This window comes from Trichosurus vulpecula, chromosome 9 (genome assembly GCF_011100635.1).
Source record: "Trichosurus vulpecula isolate mTriVul1 chromosome 9, mTriVul1.pri, whole genome shotgun sequence".
Taxonomy (NCBI): Eukaryota; Metazoa; Chordata; class Mammalia; order Diprotodontia; family Phalangeridae; genus Trichosurus; species Trichosurus vulpecula.
In genome coordinates, this window is record NC_050581.1 from 41191514 (window position 1) to 41214724 (window position 23211).

The 23211-nt window shown below is 38.0% G+C and overlaps 1 protein-coding gene across 1 annotated transcript in view; it reads right to left on the bottom strand.

Annotated features, from left to right (window-relative positions):
• The window catches only part of SVEP1 (sushi, von Willebrand factor type A, EGF and pentraxin domain containing 1), a 347418-nt gene that overhangs the window by 175827 nt on the left and 148380 nt on the right, over window positions 1-23211 (bottom strand). The window contains exons 4-6 of the mRNA XM_036739508.1: window positions 18603-18761; window positions 17474-17653; window positions 13885-14064 (exon numbers count right to left, since the gene is read on the bottom strand). Of these exons, the coding sequence (XP_036595403.1) occupies window positions 13885-14064; window positions 17474-17653; window positions 18603-18761 (519 nt within the window). The remainder of the gene's footprint in view (window positions 1-13884; window positions 14065-17473; window positions 17654-18602; window positions 18762-23211) is intronic.

Sequence of the window (23211 nt, forward strand, 5' to 3'; positions counted from 1 at the left end):
CAAGTACAAAATGTTGACTCCAAAGAATTCACCCAGGGAGTATGATAGAAAAGAGAGATGGAAAGAATGAGAAAATTTGGATGTGAACTGGGTACTCTTCTTAAACTCTTTCAAAGTGTTACCAGGCTCCTTAAAATCCCATACTCATTTCTATAGAGCATTTTCCACCTATAAATGCTCCCTCCATGTCATAAAATACAGGACTTTTATCTGTATATACTTTATTCATCGAATCACAGCATTTGGATACCCGTAAATCACTATAAGCTGCTTTAAAAGACAAAAACTAACCTCAATCAGGAAGTTGCATTATAGGGTCATAGAATAAGAAACAGAAGGGGCTTTCACTTGGTCTAAGGAAGCTGAGGCCCAGAGGGATTAAGTTCTTTACCCCAAATCATCTAGGCAAGTGGCAGAACCAGGATTTGAACCCAGTCCTCTGACTCCAAGGACAACACTTTTCCCACTATACCATGCTATGGCTTTTTACCTACTTTATACTATGATTTTACAATGACCGCCATCAAACATTTCTTAAAGTGATTGTTGTCCTTTTACGCTGAGTATCCATGGATTGCTTGCAGAATAGCCAGTATGCTTTAATCGTACCTTATTTGGACCTGTATCCTGTCACACACATGTAAGTTTTAGGGGAAGGGAACAAGCATTAACCTGCCTACTATGTGCCAGCGCTGTGCTAAGTGCTATGCAAATATTACCTCCATTGATCTTCACAGCAACTTGGGGGGGGAGTTTAAGAACCATTATTGTTCCCATCACACAGCTGAAAATACTGACAGACAAAGGATAAGTGCCTGGGGTCACATAGCCTGTGACTCAAGATCTGGGGTCACACCCACCTATACCACCAAGTTATGCTACCTCTCTTAGGCAACGGTGCTGAAAATACTGTGTTCATACACTTAACTAATTAATTTCTCCAGGAATCTTGGTTAAGCAGCTTCGGGATAGTTATAATAACACAACAGCTAGTATTTGTATAGTATTTGAAGATTGGCAAAGCACTTTACAAATATTATTTCACATTGAGCCTCACAACAACCCTGGGAAGCAGATGCAACTACTATCATTCCTATTTTTCAGATAAGAAAACTAGGACCAGCAGAGGTTAAGTGACTTGCCCAGGGTCACACAGCTAGGAAGCATCTGAGACTGGATTTGAACTCAGGGTCTTCCTGACTTGAGGTCCAGTGCTCTATCCGGTCAGCTGAACTAGGAACCATGGACTAAAGTCGCAAAGGGGCAGACTTTATCTAGGTCTAAAACACAAAATTCTTCCTAATGATTAGAATTATCTAAAAGTTGAATGGTCTGCCTCTAAAGTTGGCAGCTGGAGGTCCTCAAGAACAGGCTCAGTGACCACTTATAGGAGATGCTATAGTAGAAGGTATTTTTTTCAGGTATGGGTTAGGCTAGATGCCCTCTTAAGTATCTGTTTTAATTTTGAAATGTGAGTACTAGCAATATGAATTGAAATAAAGACACTGTGAAAGATAATAATTAGACTGATTTTAAAAGCTAGCCCCCAAAATCAACTCCATTACTTTCTTGTAATTACATCTTGAACTTATGAATAGTGCTAAAATTATATAACTTGAAACTTTTTAATAAGTGTTACAGAACATATGTAAATTAAGGATTACCTCTTGTTTTGTCAAGTCAAGTTAATAAGCATCTATTAAGAGCTTACTATGTGGCAGGCACTGTGCTATGCCTGGAGATACAACTAAAGGTAAAAAAAAAAGAAATTCTATGCTTTGTGTCCTTGGCAAACAAACAAACAAATAAACGAAGAAATAAATCGCTGCTCTCAAGGTTATGAAAGAATTTAAAAACTAGAGGATTTTAAATTTGATCCTGGAGGTAATAGGGAGTCACTGGAGTTTACTGAACAGGGCAGGGGTGATATGGTCAGGCCTGTGCTGTAGGAAGATCATTTTGACTAGCTGAGTGGAGGACAGACTGGAATAGCAATAGGCCTGAGGAAGGAAGACAAGCTAAATTGTTATGACGATGGTTTTGTATACTTTATCATTAAGAATGTTTGTTCCCTCCGCTCCCCCCCCCCTTTCTAGCACAGTCTCTTACACATAGTAGGTACTTAATAAATACTTAATGAATTGAATTGAACTTAATTTATAGCCTTGAATGTTTCAGAGTGTTAACCTACTTTTCATACATTGAGATAGTTATAGCTTCTTGAGGTTCAATGACATTTATAAAAGCTTTGCTTCGTCGTTATGTTTTATAGACTCATAGAAATGTCTTGCATGCCAATAGAATTGTTTTTATTTGCTAAGTAAAATACAAAATCTCTTCTTTTTTACTATAAATTTTTCTTTTAAATATTCACTTTGTGTCCATCATGGCAACCATGCTCAGAATAATCTGCTCCTGAAAAGAAACACAATTTAATACAGAAATAGCAACTACATATTTCCAGTAGGAATAAAGCTATTTTTGAATACTTTATAGCTTTGTCGTGAAATATATATTTGATCTGTGCAGAGACAACATCAACTACAACTTTGTCGTAATGTGTACTCTCATATCTGACTAGTATCAAGGTGGTTTTATTGGCAGGGTAATGTGGTACTGTGGAATAAGACCTCAATTTCAAATCAGTGGCCACCTGGGTTCAAATCCTCATCTTCCACTTAACACTTCTGTGACCTCTGCCGAGTCACTCATTCATTCTGGGTGTTGGTTTTATCATTTATAAAATGAGAGAGTTGGCAGAAAACAATATATACAATTATAATAATATTTTATTAGACTACATATCATCTAATACATGCAATGATAATAATAATAGACTATGATAATATACAGCTAGGTGCCACAGTGGATAGAATGCTGGGCCTGAAGTCAGAAAGACTCACCTTTGTGAGTTTAAATCTAGACTCAGACACTTACTAGCTGTGTGGCCCTGGGCAAGTCACTTAACCCTGTTTGCTTCGGTTTCCTCACCTGTAAAATGAGCTGGAGAAGGAAATGGCAAACCACTCCAGTGTCTTTGCCAGGAAAACCCCAAATAGGGTCACAAAGAGTCAGATTCAACTGAAACTATTAAACAACAAGGACAAAAATAGAGGTGGAGGAGACCCTCAAACATTATCTAGTTGAAATCTTTTCGAAGGCTGGAGAAGTTGAGACTTTTCCAAAGACATATGTATTAAGTGGTAGAGCCAGGATTGGATACCAGTCCTCTTATATCTATAGGCAAATTTAATAGTCTACTAACCCATTGCCTAGGTTCCCTCACTCCCAACCCCAATGCATGCATGTAGAGTAATATTTGGTTCCAAGTCTTTGTTGACTAACGAAAACAATGAATTGATGGTTTCATAAACCTTGTGTTTCTCTGGGACACTATCAAAAATTTGCTTACATTTTTGAGTTTATAAGATTTGGCAAGATGCATATTTTGAAATTTTTGGAGGCAATCAAATACAGTGACTCATTCATTTTGGAAATTTTGCTTTTAATTTACAAATTTCTTTACTCTATGAAATGTCATATGGTTATCTAGCACATCTGAATAAAGGTCAACTATTCTAATGTTGTGTGCTTTGAGATTGCTATCATTTGTTATATGTCTAAGCCTGACAGAGTATAGTAAATGATTATGAAGTAAGATAGAGGTTGGGACCTAGAGTCAAAGAATAAAAACAGGAACCAGACATTAAAAAAAATTATTGCCAGTAATCTGTGTGAGAGAAAGGCCAGTGATCAAAGTGAGAACTGAAATGGATTGAATTCAACAAGTATTTGTCAAGCACCAATTATGTGCAAGTTGTACAAGACACTGGGGATTACAAAGATTGATGTAACAAAAGCCCTGCATGAACCTGTGGTAGATAGTAATGTTCCCAACAGGAGGAAGGGAATGTCGGTTCATAGCTCTAGAACTGGAAGGAACTTCAGAGGCCATGTAGTTCAATCCCCTCATTTTACATATGAGTATGGGGTCCAGAGAAGTTCAATGATTTTGCCTAAGGTCACACAGGTAGTGTCAGAAGTGGGCTTGCTAGGTGACATATACATCTTGCCTCTAAAACAGAGGCTCCTCACCTGGGTTATGTGAATCTGTGTGTATTTTTTTAAAGTATTTTGATAATTGCATTTCAAAATAATTGGTTTTCTTTGTGATCTTATGTATCTTAAGTATTTAGAAACATTATTTTAAGAAGACCATCATAAAAAAGTTAAAACCGCTGCACTAGAATGACTAGCCTGAATAACTAGGATTGGGGTGGTAGATAGAGTACAGCATGAGGAGAAGGGGAATGTTCAATCAGCAGAAATTCGGTGATACTGGGTTGCATTGAGGGTTACACAGCTTCTACGAATCAGGAGATGATACCCCCACTGTCCTCTATCTTTGTCAGTCTGGAGATTGTTTTCAGTTTTGTGTGCCATACTTAGAAAGGGTGTTTATAAGCTGGACATCATTCAGGATGTCAAAGGGCCTTAAGTCCATATCACATGAAGATCAGTTGAAAGGATTAATGATGTGTAAGTCTGGAGAAGAGAATACTGGGAACTGGGGGTAGGGACTAGGGTCAAAAGGGAGGAGACATTGCTGTTTTCAAGCATTTAAAAGGCTCGCTCTAGTCAGTCCAGAATACAGTCCAGAATGGTTAGTGGTATTGCAGTATTAACATGAGAAATCATAGGGTCAAGGCAGGGTAAAAAACAAGTAAAGCAAGAGTGATGCGCTAGAGGATAAAACACAGAGGAAGACCATGGATCAAGTATTAATGTCAATGAGATAGTTGGAAGAACAGCCAAGAAGTTTGGTAGATTACAGCAACAAAGATGGGAAAAGGATACTACAAATAGATTGGATATTATTCAAAGGAGGGTTACTTAGGTATGGTCATAGAGGAATGGTCTGGTTGTAGGAGTGAGAAGTAAAGATTATAACAACTCCTCAGGAGGTTGGGAGAGGAGGATAGAAGAATAAAAAGAATAACTTGCATTAGAGAAAGTTACAATGGATGAGGTACCCATGGGGGAAATCAGATTTCTGTTCAAGCAAAGAACTGGAGTGTTAGTTGAAAAGGTCAAGGATATAGGGGAGTTTGTTGAGAATAAAGCAGGAGCTCGAAAGGGCACAGTGGAATTGGCTAAAGGAGGGGTGAACTGGATCATAGTGTGATTGGGGAGGAATAAAATGAATGATAATAAAGCTTCGGGTTTAGTGTGTGGGCTATAACTTAAGTACGGAGAATGAATTACTGGATTTAGGGAACTAATAAAATAGACCCACAGATGAGATAGCTTGCTTTTTCAGTACTAAAAGAATAGAGGAAAATTGCAAAAACAAAACAAACCCCAAAACCAAAAAACTGAAAGCCATCTAAATGTCTAACAATAGGGAAATTATCAAATAAATTCAGGTTCAAAAGGAGTACTATAATACAATTCAGATTGACAAGTAAAATAAATATGGAAAGATGTTTCTGAAATAATTCAAAGTGGAAAAAAAATCAGACCTAAAGAATAGAGTATCTATTGACTATAACCACATAAAAGGAAAATTGAATGGGAATATATGTACAAAGAAACTGGAGGGAGATTTAGGGGGAGTAACTGAAGTTGTTATGACATTTCATTTCTAGAAATCCATTTGTTCAAATGTAAATTGCTGCAAAGTTACTTTGTCTTGACACTTAATATTAAGTTCAGGATAAATTTTGAAAGAAAAACAGAGGCATTACCATGCCTGGGTGGACAGATCCTATTACTAATCTCCAGCCCCATTTCTTAACTTGTGAACTTTTATAAACCTTAAATGCTATATAATGTGAAGCTTGGTGAGCGGATAGGTGGTGAGGGGGGTTAGGTATGTGATTTTCTAAGCTCACCTACAATAAATGGAGGGTAGGGGTGAGAGATACTGAAATCTTAACATTACAGAGCATGAGGTCAAGGCTTCTCATGAAGACAAGTGAAGCCATAGCAAGGGAACTAGACTGGGAAAGATTGGTCCAGATATACAAGGATCACCATAAGGGTAAAGTGTAGGTTTTGTAGAGAACTCCCGAGAGGGAAATTCCTTCTACCAATACAGATCAGTACCTTTTCTACAACAAATAGTCTTAGATAATTGCCTATGTAAATTATTGCTACTATGTTCTTGGGAAGCCATCTGGAATAACATTTTTGGATGTTTCCCTTTGGTTGGCAACTGGCCATTCCATGATGTGTCTCTGCTGCTGAAACCAAATTGTGAATAAGAATCTCACCCTGCCAAACTAAGATGAGCTGAGGTTTTTTTTTTTCCTGTAATTCCCATGACACTTTGATATCTTATCTGACTCCATGGTGGCTAATGATAATTTCAGGCATACATTTAAAAAAATGATCCCTTTAATTCTTAGGAGAATTTCTGACTCACTTTATGATTAGAACACTATTTGTTCACCTCCTTCTATGTGTAAATAAAGTTTCTAAGCATATAGTCAGTGAATCCTATAGTTTTCCAGGAATGAATTACCAACCAATGCTCTTCCTCTTTATTTCTTTCCTATTTTATATTTTATACCACTTTACATTCCTCAGAGCCTAGCACAGAGGCCTATACATAGTGCATCTAGGTGGTACAGTAAAGAGACAGCTGAGTTCAAATCACATTGTTAGGTCCTTGAGGGCAGGTGCCGTTTTTTTTTTGCCTCTTTGTTTCTCTGGCACTTGGAACAGTGCCTTGCACATAGTAGGTGCTTAATAAATACTTAACTGAATGAATGAAATCAAGCCTCAGTGGCTTATACAGCATAATTACCATAGCCTTTGTGATCCTGGGCAAGTCATGTAGCATCTGCCTACCTCAGTTTCTAAGCAGTGTGGACACAGAGTCATTTTTGGAGTCAAACCTGAGTTCAAGTATTGACTCTAACACATACTAGTTACATGAACTCAGACAAATCACTTGACTTTTCAGTGCCCCCAGGCAAATCTCTAAGGCTATGAATTAGAGGCAGTTGATAATCTGCATCAGTAGGTGAAAGCTCCTCACACCAATGAGATCACTGGCTGAGATTTCCCTTACCCTCCAAAAAAAAAAACCTATTCATACAGTACTTTAAGATTTACAAAATACATTAATCTCATTTGATCTTCACAATAACCCTCTAGAATTAAGTACTAGGGGAAACTGAGGTAAATAAAAGTTGTTACTTGCCCTGGGTCACAAAGCTAGTGAATATCCAGGGCAAAATTTGGTGCCAGGATTTTCTGACTCTAAATCCAGCTTTCTATTCACTGCATTCAGGGATGAATAAGGAAATTTCTGTCCAAAAGAGCAATAATTAGGATTTAGCTTAAATAATGGTAAAGAAGAGTATACTCACTCCACGTAGACATGTAAGCATATACAGATCATAGAAATATACCTGGGCTTTCTTTCCTCTTCCAGGAATCTGATTGTGGCTCATTTGAACATTCCAGTGGAACAGCAAAACTAGAAATGGCATTTCAGTCAAACATTTGATCTTGCTTTCACAGCAACAATTAATTTTAGATGTGTTCCCTAGAAAGGTTATTAGTATGATACATTTTTCCTTCATTGTTGATATGTTTATCATTGTTATTACACAACTGTAGTCCCTCTGTCTGGGTCATTTCCGGACTGGAATAGTTCTTTCAATTCGAAATAGTTCTTCCTATTCAAATTGGCTTTTCCTAACGCATGAGAAATGGGTTTTACCCAATGTCTATTTAAATGTATTATAAATAGTTCCAACTTTTGCATCATGGCTTATAATCTAAATAGTAAGAAAAGAGATTAATCTCTGTCAGAATGCACTGTGTGAATATAACATGTCTACAAACACCTGCATTTAAAGTGTCTTGAGGAAAATAAAAATAACTCCCATTCATATGATTTAGCCCGTATATATACAGTATAACCACACATTTTAGAATAATTTACAAGTAAACTCATTGTAGAGTTTGCTTTGCCTCCTGTGGCTTGCAACCAGCTGATGGTTTTGATCTATGATGCTTAACACTGACTTTTATTGGAAGTACTTTCAAACTCACATCTACTGATAGTCACTTTCTCTTTATCATTGCATATTGTAAAATATGTGAATAATACACCTTCAAATGTACATCCAATGAAACTGGAGCAATGATCCAGTGGGACAAAGAAGAGGATAGGGTTAGGCCTCTTCATGCTGGCTTTGGGGTTGAGACATCATCATACAACCACTGTACTAGGGGAAAGGGAGATAAAATATGTGATGCGTAGTCTACACTATTGAAGGGTTAAACAACTTTGGAGGCCACTGTTAGGAAGGAAATGAAGTCCCCTGTTCTTTCCATTATACAGGGTGTCCCCAAAGTCTTAATTCAGTTTTAAGGTATTAAAGCTAACACTTAATAAATTTAAGTTATTAAAAGTTAAAACTACACTAAGACTTTGGGGACATCCTATACTTCGTAAAATATATTTTTTAGTTATTCTTGGTGTTGTTGGATGGGGTTTGGGAGAAAGTTGGCCCTGTGCTTAATAGTCATTTAAGGAAATATTGAGAATCTGGCTTCAGAGAAATAGAGTGGGTAAGTAGAATTTTGTGATACTCTGTGGAGGATAAACAGCGTTTGTGTTTCTGATAGGGCAAGAGAAGAAGGGAATAAGTATTTATATATAGTATCTACTACGTACCAGGCACTGTGCTAATTGCTTTACAAATATTATCTCATTTGACAGTGTCAAGTAACATTTGCAGGGGTATGCTCATAAATGTTTAACAACTGGCTCTGTGGGAAGAAAAATGTCTACGTTAGATATTTTTAAGTTTAATTGGTATTATTAAAATGGTCTCCATCACTTTCTTAAGTCTGAGAACCCAAAAAAACAATAAATCGAGCCTTTGTAGCATTTGTACACCACTGTACTTATGTACATAGGAGGAGCAAGCAATTAACAAACACTTATTACCCACACACTGTGTGCTGAGAACTACACTAAGGACTTTGGATGCAAAACAAGGCAAAGACAGTCCCTGCCCTCAAGGGGTTTACATTATATTGGATGAGGCAGCATGAGAATAAGTAGGACATACAAGATACAGATAAAATAGATGGACAGTGCATTAATTTTTGTTCTAGGTGGAAAAGAGAGGTTTGGGGCAATGCGTTTCTTCTCTCCCTGGACTATCAGAGAAGTATTCTTTGAAAGAACATAAGAACATTTTCAAGGAGGAAATAAAGAAGAAAAACAATGTGCAGAGGCAGAGGGCAGTCCTATCTTCTATCAGAAGGCTGGGAGTGTAAAAGAATGCCACACAGAGAAAGAAGCTAAAAAAATAGGACCCAAGTTAGATCCAAGTAATAGGCGTGACTTTACTCCTGCCGAGGGGGAAGCTGGACCATTTCGAGTGGAAGCAGCATGTTATGCTCCAAGGAATGAGCCAGGGATGCTAGTAGGTGAGAAGGGATCCATTAAGGGCCAAAGGAAGAAAAGCAGAATAGTGTTTGGTGACTCTCTTCTGAAAAGTAAAGGAGTGGTTATTTATCAACCTGATACAAACAATAGAAAGGCATATTGTTTCTTTGGGACGTATATGTGGGGTTTGATGGTGAACATCCTAAGACTTGTCAAAATTGTTGATTCATGTGGGAACAAATAACACAACGGGTTTAAAAAAAGCATTGCTAAGGATTATGGAATCTTGGTAAAAGCCTTAAAGTTAAAAGGTGGTATTTTTCCATGACTCTTGCCACCTGGAGACAGAGGATTCTGAAGAGAAAGGTGAATCTGATATGTAAAAATTGGGCTAAAGAGGGCAGTATCTCAGAATTGGATCTATACTTTTGGACCATGGCTTTTAAAAATAAATAGAATGATGAGATCTTAATTAGGGATGGAACACAGCTAAGAAGGGACAGCAAGAATATATTTGCCTACAGGGTATAGAAATCTATCTTGCACTACAAGAAAGTGAGGGGGAAGGGATGGGGAAGTGATAGAAGGGAAGGCAGACTGGAAGGTAATCAGAATGTATGCCATCTTGGGGTGGGGGAGAGGAGAGAGATGGGGAGAAAATTTGGAACTCAAAATCTTGTGAGAATGGACATTAAAAACTAAAATTAAATAAATTAATAGAAAATTTTAAAAAAGAATATATTTGCCCACCTGTAGTTTTACAAATGTGACCATGAAGGCTTTACAGCAGAAAGGGAGAGGGAAGGAGACAACTGCCTAGCCCAGCAGCATAAAAAGAAATATTTGCAAACCAGATAGAATAGTAGACTAGAGGACCAGTGATTAATGAGAGATAATATTCCAGACACATCAACAAAATTCATGGCCTCAGACACCAACATAAAAATTCACAAAGTATGAGTGATAAACAAGATGAGCTAGAGATCTTAATACAATAGGGAAGTTAGAACTCATAGGTATGGGACAAATGGCAATAATACGATTCTAGAAGAATACATCCTATTTAAAAGGAGCAGCACAGCTCAAAGAGGCAGTAGAGAACCATTTTATATTAAGAAGCTATATGCATGTGAGAAGTACAGAAGCAAGAAGTGACAGAATGTTTGTGTTATGATTAGCGGAAGAAAAAGCAGGAGTGATGTCATCATAGTATGCCAGAAAGGACCTAGACAGGCAGAGAGAAGTGACAAAGAGTTTTGGAAACAGATTACAATGTGGCATGGAGGCATGACATAGGCATTCAGGGACCTCGACTACCTGGATATCTGCTGGAGCATCCTCTAACAAAAAGGAGAGTAGCTAAAAACATTTGTGATTTGCCATAATGATAATTTGTACTCTAGAGGTCAATAGAAGCAACGAGGGAATTGTTACTCTGGGTCTTATTCTACTCAATAAGAAGGAAGAAGAAGATGGCAGGAGAAATGATGGGACCTTGAGGGCAAGGGATAACTTCATCATGGAGTTCAGGATAGAGGAGAGGAAAGCTGATCATTGCTCAATATGCAGCCCAAGTTTGGGTAAAAGTTCAGCAGTATCTAGAGGCCCAGTATTCTTCAGAAGTCAGCCAAAGAGAGGTAGGAAGCTCTCAGGAGTGAAATTCTAGAGATACAGGCAGATAGGATTCTGATGAGGAGAGGAAGAGGGAGCTGCCAATAACACCCATACTTTAGAGCTGGAAAGGATCTTAGAGGGCAGCTAGTCCAATACACTTATTTTTTAAGCTGTAGAAAATGAGACTAAAAAAGATTAAGTAACTGACTCAAGGCCACACAGGTAGTAAACATTACAACCAGGATTTGAATCCGTGTCTTTTGAATCCGAAGTCCTCTTTCCATTATGATATACTGTCTCCCATAAAGACACAAATTTATATACACACAGGGAGAGCAGGCTCAGACTTAGCACAGTTTCTCTATAGCTCTAGTCCCATAAACTCATGTTCAAATGAGGTATAATTGCTGGATGAGTCCTTGTCTCAGCTACTGCTAGTCTAGGTATGGTTTTGTTAGAATGGGATGAGGAACACTAAAACCTGTAAGGAGCCAAGGTTGGCAATGAATGCTAAGGAAAACAAAGAGTGGTTTTTTATTTTGTTTTACATATGTTGAGGGCAAGAGGAAGTTCAAAGAAGGTTTGTCTGATGTTCAGAGAGGCTAGGATGAGTATAATTTAGAAAACCACATATTAACATTATCAATGTTCTATTATATTTTATTATTTCCCAAGTAATGCAGCCCAGTGGACCATGTGTTTGACACCCTCTGCATTAGGAGACTGAGCATCTTTGAAAGGCCGAAAAGAAGAGGAAATGTTGTAAGGTAAATATTGCCCTTATTAGGACAGATTCTGCAACTGATAGACCAGTGTTCTTAACTGCTAGAAAAATTAAAGGGATAGTTAGCCAATAGTTAGAAAGGGAACCAATCATCATGAAAAGCCAAGATGGCTTCATGAAGAACAGATCATACCAAAATAAAGTAGTTTCCTTTGTAGAGTGGAATATCAAAGGAATGCCATAGACATAATAAAAGTGTTTTCCTATCACCATAACCCTGTGAGGCAGGTGGTATTTGTATTATTGTCCCCATTTTACAGGTAAGAACACCAAGGCTAGGGGAGATTAAATTACTGGTAGCTGAGAATTGAACACAGGTCTCTCTTGACTACGAGTGCAGAGCAGTATCCTGCATCTCATAACATATTTAGACGCGGCATACTTGTTTTAGATCTTGAGATTTGTTTTTCTCTAGATTTTTATAACATACTTAGACATTCAGTAAAGTATTTGAAAGCCACGCTAGGCTTTTAAACAAGGCTGAGAGACACGGTTAGATGATTGTACAACTAGGAGGATTCAGGAATTCGCTGATCCGATCCAAAGGGCTATCATTAGGACGTCAATATCAGCTCGGGGAGAGGTCTCTATGGGAGTTCACCACGGAGGTGAACTTGGTTCTGTGCTGTTCAGTATTTTTAGTCAGCGATTATGCTGAAAGAGCAGTTGGCCTGCTTATCCATTGATGATGTCAAGCTAGAAGGGATCATTAACATGTTGTATGACAGAGTCTGCATCCATATAACATTTCTTTGTTTTTTGGTAGCCATTCTTTTTTTTTTTTTTGGAGGGGGGAAGGCAGGGCAATTGGGGTTAAGTGACTTGCCCAAGGTCACACAGCAGGTAAGTGTGTCAAGTGTCTGAGGCTGGATTTTAACTCAGGTCCTCCTGACTCCAGGGCCGGTGCTGTACTCACTGAGCCACCTAGCTGCCCCCATATAACATTTCTAAGGGTTAAAAAAGGTGGGCCAAATCTAATAAAATTTAATTAGAATAAATGTAAAGTTCTACATCTGAGTTAAAAAAATTAGCTTCATACTCATAATTTAGGATAGGCATGGCACCAACAGTTTCTGTCAAGAAAGATGTAGGGTTTGAGGGTCTTTTTGTTGTTGTTATTCAATCATTCAGTCGTGTCTGACCTTGTGGGACCATAACACAACAACATTGTCCATGGCATTTTATTGGCAAGGATACTAGAGTAGTTCACCATTTCCTTTTCCAGTCAATTAAGGCAAATAAAGATTAAGTGACTTGCCCAGGGTCACACAGCTAATAAGTATCTGAGCTGGATTTGAACTCGGGTCTTCCTGATTCCAGGCCCAGCACTTTACCCACGGAGCCTCCTAGCTGTTCAAGTCAACTCTTGACTGTTGTTGGCATTGTTCAGTCTTTTTCAGTCTTAACTCTTTGTGACCCCATTTGGGAGGGGGTCACATTTCTTGGCAAAGATACTTAAGTAGTTTGCCATATCCTTTTCTAGTTCATTTTACAGATGAGGAAACTAAGGCAATCAGGGTTAAGAGATATGGTCACATAGCTGATAAGTGTCTGAGGCTGGATTTGAACTCAAATCTCTCTGTATTGCACCACCTGTAGCTGCCGCTGGAGGTTCTGGTGGACTTCAAATTCCATATGAGACAATATGATATAAGAGTCAAAAAAGCTGCATCAATAGAGGCAAAGTATTCTGAACAAGAGAATTAATAGTTCTGTTCTACTGAGCTCTAGTGAGACTGGACCTGAAATCCTGTGGTCAGAAAGCATTTTTGAAAGATATCTATCCGAAATGGCTGAGATAAAACTTGGGTGCTTTATGAGAGAAACTTATCACTCAGAAAATTCACTCATGTGAAACAGCAAACATCTTGTTCCTCAATCATTCCAGGTAAATTAGGCATTATGTTATATATTATAAACACACAGACACACGCAAAAGTTACAAATTAGAACATTTTATGTCACCTCATTATTTCTGTGAGTCATGTTTGAGGGTGAGGTCATCACAAGAAAACACTGGATTACAACAGATGAAAACAAAGTAGTTTACTGATTGAAAACTTACCCACACACCGGGGTTCTATCCCATCCCACTGGGAATTTCCTTGACAAGTGAGTCTGGGACTCCCTTCCAATCTGTAGCCCTCTTCACAGGTTATCAAGCACACTGTCCTGTATAATGTTTCACCTGACGTACAACTGACTGCACCATTCTCAGGCTTGCGGAGTTGAGGACATGTCCGAACTATAAACAAGAAAAGAAATGGACTCTAGTTTAGCTAAATAAATATAAGAATGACAATTACATTGCTACTTAAATTTCCGTAACACATCTTAAGGAGATAGCATGGTATTGCTAATATTTGGGAAATGATGGAAGTGAAGGGCTTTTTCAAACCTTGATTTTTTCATACTTAAAAATGCATGTAGGTCACTGATGCCGTATCAAAGAAGCCTAAGTGTTTCAGTAGTTTTCTGGATTATTTCCTAGAATTCCCACTATATATTTGCATTCAAGGCTATAGCTAATTTGAAGACCACTGAGGCTTTGATCCAGGGTAAGACATCCACGCATGCCAATGGCAGTCTTTCCAGTCTACACCCTGAGTGTCTCCCTGTGCTCTCTCAGCCTGTTCTAAAGACACCGCTTTAAAACATAAATGATAGTTAATACTAAACTTAGCTGAACGTGCTTTCCCACCCTTTTTAAAAATTCACCGAACGCAGTGTAATTTCAATGGTTGCATTATGGTTTAGGAGAACTTAGGATGCATCTTTGGGATCTTGTGAGTCAGAGTTTTACAAGAAATTAAATAATACTAAAGCCGAAATGGAATAGGGCAAAACAAGGGAGATTGAATCTTTTAAATCTACCATCTGTTTTAGTGTAGGCCCTTGGATGAGTTCCCCAAAGTGGTTGAAGTGAGTTAATTTTACCAAATGACTGGCAGTGCTAATGGGGGAGGCAAACCATCAGGCTCTTTCCAACTAGTGTCAAAATGTGGAAAATCTGGCATCTTTCAATAGTTTTCCCAGTAGTTATTACATAAATAACCGAGAAGCACATTCTGTAATGTGATGGGAAATGTGAAACAAGGAAACCATGTGTCTTTCCAAAATGCACAAGAATGCCAAATTCCTCAGGTCTTAATCACATGAATAATAGCTGCAGGGGTCAAAATAATCCAGGTATAGGCTATGTATATTATCCCGACCAGCTTAATTTCACAGTACAAGTCATTGTAACCAAATTCCATTATAACGTTCCCAACCCTGCGATAAGGACATAACCCAAGGAGTCCCTTAGTACTACAGATTTGTGATCCTCGGACCCTCGAATGACCTTATACCGGTTCAGCTTTGTGCCCTACTCTTCTTTCCTTTGCCTTGCCCTCTTTGTCCCAGAATAATCTAGGGATAAATTATCTTCATCCTCTGCCCCCATCAACCACCTTCTGGCCAAACAGACCTCACTTCTTGTTTCTACTTTTATGGTTTTCTCACACACTCCAATCCCTGATCTGGCCAGTCTCTGTGCACAGCTACCACTTCCCCACGGTCATGGAATCCAACTTTGCATAAATTAGCTAAAAAGCTCATTTCTTTTCCTGCAAAACTAACATTTTCTCCTTACCTTATGTCCCCTATGTGCACACATTTGGCTTAGGTTATGTTTTATGGAACCATTTAACTAGGACATTCAATAAGGTAAGCTTTCATATTCAATTCAGGGAATAATTCATCATTACAATCAATACCATACAATTATTGAGCACCTATTGTTTGCATAGAATTGTAATCAGGCAATATGTAAGTTTTTTTTTCAAAAATCAAACATGTTTATTAAACATTTACTATAGCATTGAGGATACAAAAAGTGAGACAGTACCTGACTTCAGGGATTCTCCCTGCAGGATATAACATGTTCACAATTGAATAAATATAGGATATGTACCCCTCAAAATCACATGAAAGAGGACATTTAATCGACCCTCCCCAAACCATACTGGTATGTGGATATGGTGGGGTGGGACAAGAATCTAGGGACTTACGCTATAATCAAGACTACAGTAAAACACTTTTACAAGTACACCGATGGGGGAAGTGGGTGAGTGTGTGTGTATGAGTGTGTGCGTGTGTATGTTTTGTGTGTGTAGAGGGGGAGAAAGGGAGGGAGGAAGGGTGGGACAGAAGGAAAGAGAGGGGGAGAGACAGACAGACAGACCAGGGACAAGGATGGAGACAGATAGAGATAAGAATAGGGATAGAGACAGAGAAAGAGATATCTCCCAGCATGTGAATTATATTACCTTCTGTTCCATGGCTACAGCCTGCACCCCTAATCCCGGGCAGCAATGGTGCAAACGTTTAACAGTGTTCACACAAGCAGAGCCAAATGAATGAGCTTGGACCAAATGGCTCCAAAGCTCAGCACCAAAGGAAAAACAATGCAAAAGATACATCCTAATGTTGACATCATCAATAGGGTCATTTCTATCAATAAAAGGGAACCCATTTTCTCACACCTCATCTCTTAAGAAGAGGGAGCAGTAATCAGTCAAGAAGCATTTAGTAAATGCCTACTAGGTGTCAGGCACTGTTCTAGATGCAGGAAATACAAAGACAAAAGAGAAGCAAACTGACCCTGCCCTGGAGGAGCTTCCTTCGAATTCCAGCAAAAATTCTACCTTCTACAGGAAGCTTTTCCTGATCTTCCTTAATGCTAGTGCCTTCCTTCTTTGGAGTATTTCCTATTTAACCTGTATATAACTTGTTTGTACATAGCTATTTGCATGTTGTCTCCCTCATTAGACTGTGAGCTCCTTGAGAGAAGGTACTGTCTTTTGCCTTTTTTTATATCACCAGTGTTTAACACAGGGCCTGACACATATTAGTTGCTTAATAAATATTTTTGACTGATTGACCTCTCCACTCATTATTATATTCAGGGATACATATTTTCCTACTACTTGCACATAACCCATGAATTTTAATATATTTAAATAAGCTAGCTTTACTATAATCTATAAATCTGTTTTAGCCTGCTGAGCCTCTCTAGGAATTGTGCTTTCTTTTTCTTTTATACATTTCCCAGTAAGTAATTCTCAGAGTTCATAAGTTATAATCCTTAGGATTATTCCTTGGTTTTCTATAACCTTTAATTTTTTCCAGTAGAGTTTCTTCCAATTTATCTTACATGCAAATGTAGCAGAGAAAAATTTCTGCTAGGCAGATTTTCCTATGTTTTCCAGGGCATAATCTTTTTTGGAACTATATTTCCTTCTTAGACTCATGAGAGAGGCCTAAATGTGAAGAAACTGCTGATCCCCTTGGTGGAAAAAATGTAAGCGAGATTGTTTATCCTAGTCTGCCAAGTGAACTCAGTTGTTCTAATTAAAAACTTCCTACCTCTTCTCCCTTCTACTATGAAATTACATTGGAGATAAATATTAAGTCTTCTACTTGGGATCAAAAACTCAACCTTATAAGTGTAAGATAGAGAGATGTGGATAGACAGCAGTTTTTCTGGAAAAACAAATCAACAGTAGTCTAAGGAATCAATAGAATTGCCCAGTGTTTGAAAGATCAGCAGTCTTTAAATCAATGAGAGCAAAGAGTCATCAATAAGCAAGTTTACTTGGTGATTTTCATACCTCGGCAGAAACTTTCTGAACCAGACCACAAACCACTGGGTTGACAGAGGTGAATGCTGCTTCCCACTAATTCAAATCCAGTATGACAACGGATTCCACAGGCTGCATTAAAGTGGTTGTTGCAGATGTTCTGAATAAAGTAGCCATTTTCAGGAGGTTTCAAGGCAGGGCAGTGGACCACTAATGGTTAAGTTGAACAAAAACAATTTTTAAAAAAGGTTAAACTTAGTGATTCTCTACAGCAAAGTTCCATATTGAATACAAAATGAATTTGGCCCTTTCATTGGAATTCACTCAAACACTAGATTTTTTTTCTTCCCTATTATAGAGGAATAAACTAAGGCAAAGTGGCTTGTTTCAGGTCACACAGCTATTAAGGGACAGAGCAAGGATTCGACCACAAATCTCCTGACTTTAAATTTAGCCTTCTGTAGGCTACATCTTAACAGCCAAGTCTACCAAAGAAGATTCAGTTAATACTAATCATGCCTCAGTTAGACCCCATGGGCTAGAATAGTGAATTGACACAAAACTGTCTTGTACACTGTCTTGCCCACAGATGCTCAGAAGGCACAGCACTAGATTTGGAAATGGGCTCTGAGTCCCACCTCTGACACTTGCTAATGGAGCAACTTTAGGAAAGCCACTTAAATTTGCTGTCAATTTTTAAAATGGGGAGGCTAATCATAATTACCTAACTCACAGGGCTGTTGTAAGCAAAGTGCTTAGAAAAAAAATCAATGTTAATAATTATGATGATTTGAACCTCAATTGAAATTCTAATCCAGAGGATGAGAAAATTAATGAACCAAACTTTGAATGTCACTGACATGGTAACAGCTTAGTGTGAGCTCTTACTGGTATTGGCATTACAGTCTTTTCTCCTTATGATCATTTAATTTTTTGTCCCAAGTTACATTGGTAATTCTGTCTCTGGTGAAGAAAGCCCTATAGACTCACAGATCCTCTTACTCCCTAATACTCCCTACCCAGAAGTCAAAGAGAATTATGCATTAGGAATTACAAGTCATGACCCAAAGATTAAAAAAATGGGTTTTCCCCCACAAGAGAAGCAAAATTTGTATATTTTTCATTTAATTAATTTTTTAGTTTAGTGTGTGCAACTAACCTTCACATGTGTGGCCTGTTGCCCGATATCCTTCTTTGCAGACACAGTCCTCTGGGGAAGTACTTCCAGGTGGGGATGTGTGGTTTTCATCAGGACACGGGATACAAGTGCTGATTCCTCCTGGTGAGCCTTCAGGTTTATATGTCCCTGATGGGCAAGCTGTGAGATAAGAAGCAAGAAACATGTATTTCACAGTGGTGTCTAGTATTTTATTCGAAGCTTAGCAAGCAGTTAAAACAAAACTGAAAAAAATGAAAAGGCAGACCCTGACAATGAAAAAAAAATACAACCCAAGCAAGCAAATGATTCACGAACATTATTAAGGATCCTACTATGTACCAGGAGCTATGTTAGACATTGGGACACAAATAATAATTATAGTTAATATTCATAAACCACCTTAAGGCTTGTAAAGTACTTTTCATATATTATCATCTCATTTTATCCACATAACAGCTTTTTTGTTTTCAGTGGTGTCTGACTCTGCATGACTCCATTTGGGGTTTTCTTGGCAAAGATACTGGAGTGGTTTGCCATTTTCTTCTCCAGGTCATTTTATAGATGAGGAAAACGAGACAAACAGGGTTAAGTAACTTATCCAGGGTCATACAGCTAGTAAGTGTCTGAGGCTAGATTTGAACTTAGGAAGATGAGTCTTCCTGATTCGAAGCCCAATTCTCTCTCCGCTGTGAGATCTAGTTGCCCCTCACATAAGTGATAAATATTAAGTCTTCCATTTGGGATTTTAAAAAAAATTAAGCTCACAAAGTATAAGACGGAAAGGTATGACTAGATGGCAGATTGTCTGAAAAAAAAATCTAGGTATTTTAGAGGACACCAAGCCCCATTTGATTCAATCGTGTGATAAGACAGCCAAAAAGGCTGATGTAATCCTAGGCTGCCCTGAGAAGCATAGCTTCCAGTAATAAAGCGATAATCTCAATGCACTCTGCCTTGGTCAGAACTCATTTGGAGGACTGTGTTTAGTTATGGGCACTACATTTTAAAGGACATTGATAAACTGTCTCAGTAAAGATACACAAACAAAAAGAATGGAGGAACAAAAGCTTTTCAATTTTATAGGGGCTATCTTGTTGCCACGAGAGAGGAGGAAACAAACCAACAGTTTTTGGTACGATCATTTGTAAGTAGACCTCAAGTAGCACAGGGAAAGAGGAGGATTATGGATTCTGTACAGTGGTAGGAACACCCAAGGAATGATATCCCAATTAAGAAACTCTAGTAAAGTAAAGAAAGTATGAAGTTACTTAAACAAGTCATATCCATTGCCTCTAGTTTTTACAGATAGATTATGTAGACAGGTAGACAGACAGAGCACTTATTAAGCATTTAATATGTATCACGCACTGAGTCATCATAACACTTCACTTTTTAAAGCACCTACTATGTGACATGCAATATGCTAAACACTAGCAAATTAAGGCAAAAAACAGTCCCTGCCTTCATATGAGGGTCCGTTAGAGAGAAACAGAAGTAATCAAAGGGATGGAAATTGGTTCCAGGAAGAAGGGTTAAAGGAACTTGGATTCTGTTTAGCCTAAAGAAGAAATGGTTGAGTGTGTCCTTATTACCATACTAATTAATTAATTCCATCTCCACCTCTACTCTAATCTCTCATGAAGAATGAGATGGCTCTTCTCATCAAGGGCAATTCATCGATCTCATTTCCTCCAAGCTTTTTTTTGAACATTTCCCCCATTTTCATCCATCCCTCAACCCTGATCTTCAATCTCTATCTACTAGTTTCTTCTACTTCTAATCATTTTCAAGTTTTCCTTGTACTTAAAAAACAAAACAAAACCAAGAAACCAAAAGCCAAAACAAAATGAAACAAAAAAACTCCATACCGGTATATAGAGAAATGATATCTAAAATGAAATCAACCTCCCCCTCCTCTCTCCCCTCTTTCTATTCATCTGTCTGTCTCCTCTTTTTCCACACCCACATTTCTTTAAAAAAGAAAAGTGAAGCTTTCTACACTCATTGCTTTCATTTCACCTCCTCTCACTCACTCGTCAGTTCTTTGCAATCTGATTTCTGATTTCATCATTTAACAGAAACAGCTCTCTCCAAAATTACCAATGACATCTTAACTGTCAGTCTGATGGCCCGTTCTTAATCACCATCCTTTGCAAACTCTGCACCATTTGACAGTGATTACCATCTTCTCCTCCTAGATATCTTTTCCTCTCTGACTTTTCATGACACTGCTTTCCCTCTTGGTTGTCCTCCTACTTGTCTGTCTGATCCTTCTTATTCTCCTTTGCTTGTCATTATTTATATAACTCAACCACAGATGTTTCCCAAAGCTAGTTCCCTGGTTCATCTATTCTCTCCCTACAATCACTCCATGATCTCAACTCCCATGGGCCTAATAATCACATCTTCAGATACCTCTCAAATATATGTACCAGAACTATTCTCTCTTCTAAGCTCTACTAGCATATGTCTAGAATCAAAAGTTCTGGGTTCAAATTCTATCACTGACACATGCTATGTGGCCTCAAACTCATTAACCTCATTTTGTCTCACTTTCCTCAATTGTAAAATGAAGGAGTTAGATTAGATGACTTCAGTGATCCCTTCCAACTCTAAATCTATGATTATGTGATCTCCAAATGCTGGATGTTTCCTAGGCATCTCAAACTCAACATGTCCAAGATTGAACTCATTGTCTTCCCCCCAAACATACTCTTCTTTCCAACTTCCCTATTTCCTTTGACTATACTATCATCCTTTCACAGTCACCTAACTTTGTACTCTTGGCATTATCTTTACCTTTTCATCCCTCTTTACTCTACATATCAAGTGATTCTAATCTTGCCATTTCTCCCCCAATATCTCTTGAATTCTTTCCTTTCTCCCTACTTACACAGCTTTCTGTGTAATCTTCATGACCTCCTGCCTATATAACTGCAGTTGCCTCCTAAATGGTCTCCCTATATCCAATCAATCCCTTCTCCAAACCCGTGACAAGATTTTGGTTCCACATAGTGGCTAAGATTATTCTCCTAAAGTGTGAGTCTGATCACGTCACTCATATAGTTAATAAATTTCAAATTACTATTAAAACCTTTCACAACCTGGTCTGAGCCTATAGTGGTGTGAGGTTAGTTGGGGTGAGTAATAATTTTGGTGTGGTTTCATTTTATGATAGCAACCGCCATGTGTGGTTTTATTGAGACTAGTCTGCAACTAACTGCCCTTGACCCTATGAATCCACCAAGATTTGTTTTCCCCATCTTTAGTTCTCTGACAGCTATATGCTGGGTTTTGGGTCATAATAATGTGTTTCAATTTTCTCTTATATGTATTTTTAAATTCTGTGGTTTTTAAGAATGGATAATATGCCAAGAAATGGTACAAAAGTTACAGTTCCTAAAGGGCCCACTTCACTGACTGATAAAGACATCGCAGTGACTGTCAGTATGGGAAAATCAAAGTATTTTAAAAACCATTCAAGTCTATGAGAAAAAAGCACCAATTACACCAAAATATGAAGAAAGTGCAGTTGAAAATGAAAAATAATAGCAAGAAGTGACAAATTATTGTTGCAAAAAGCCCAACTCATCCTAAAAACACAAGCAAAAACCTTTGAAGGCACCTGGTAACTGGAAGGGTTGTTTATGCTTTCTCTACAGTATGGCATAGACTTTTTGAAGTCAGAAGAACAGCATCAAGACCACTTTTTAAAATGGCTGCAACCTTTGCTATAAAGAAAAAAAGCTTTTGTCATACATAAGAAAATATAAGGGATGGAGTATCGAAGATTGAAAAAAGGTAATTTTTACTGAGGGAACTCATTTTTTCCCCCAACACTCTACTTCTTATCAGAAAAAACACAGGTGAGACTTTAAGTTCTGGGCATCTTCATCAGATTTTTAAAACATCTACCAAGAAATGTTTTGAGGATTTTTATTTCAAGTGGGCTTGGAAGCCTTTTCCCTACTGAAGAAATGACAAATTCTTATTAGCATATTGATATGCCAAGAAGCAAAAATTGCTCCACAATTGCAGAAATTCCCAAATGGAAACAGGATACCGTAACATGACCTTGTACTGGACTGCATTTCATAAGAAGCTGAGAAATATATCCATAAAATGGAGGCAAAATGATTCAGCAGCCTAGGAACACACTTGATTTAAATTCCATTAAAAACCTATGGACTTTAATGAAGGCAAGATTTGGGAAAATGAGCTATTTGTCAAAGAGTAAAAATCCAACATGGCAAGTGTGATTTTATAAAGGAGAATTAAATCTTTGCAGCAAGTTTTTCTGATACAGAACTTATTTCTAAGATATAATCATAATCATATATATGCCTACTATGTGCCCAGCACTGTCCTTTACACATATCATCTCATTTGATTATCACAACAAACCTGGATGGTAAGTGCTATTATTATTATCCTCACTTTTTAGACGAGGAAACTGAAGCAGAGTTAAATGACTTACCCAAGGTCACGCAGCTAGTTTAATGGATGAGGCTGGGATTTGAAGACTCCAGGCACAGCACTTTAACCACAGCACCATCCAATTGCTTCAATATAAAGAACTGATTCAAATTTATAAGAAAAATCACCACTT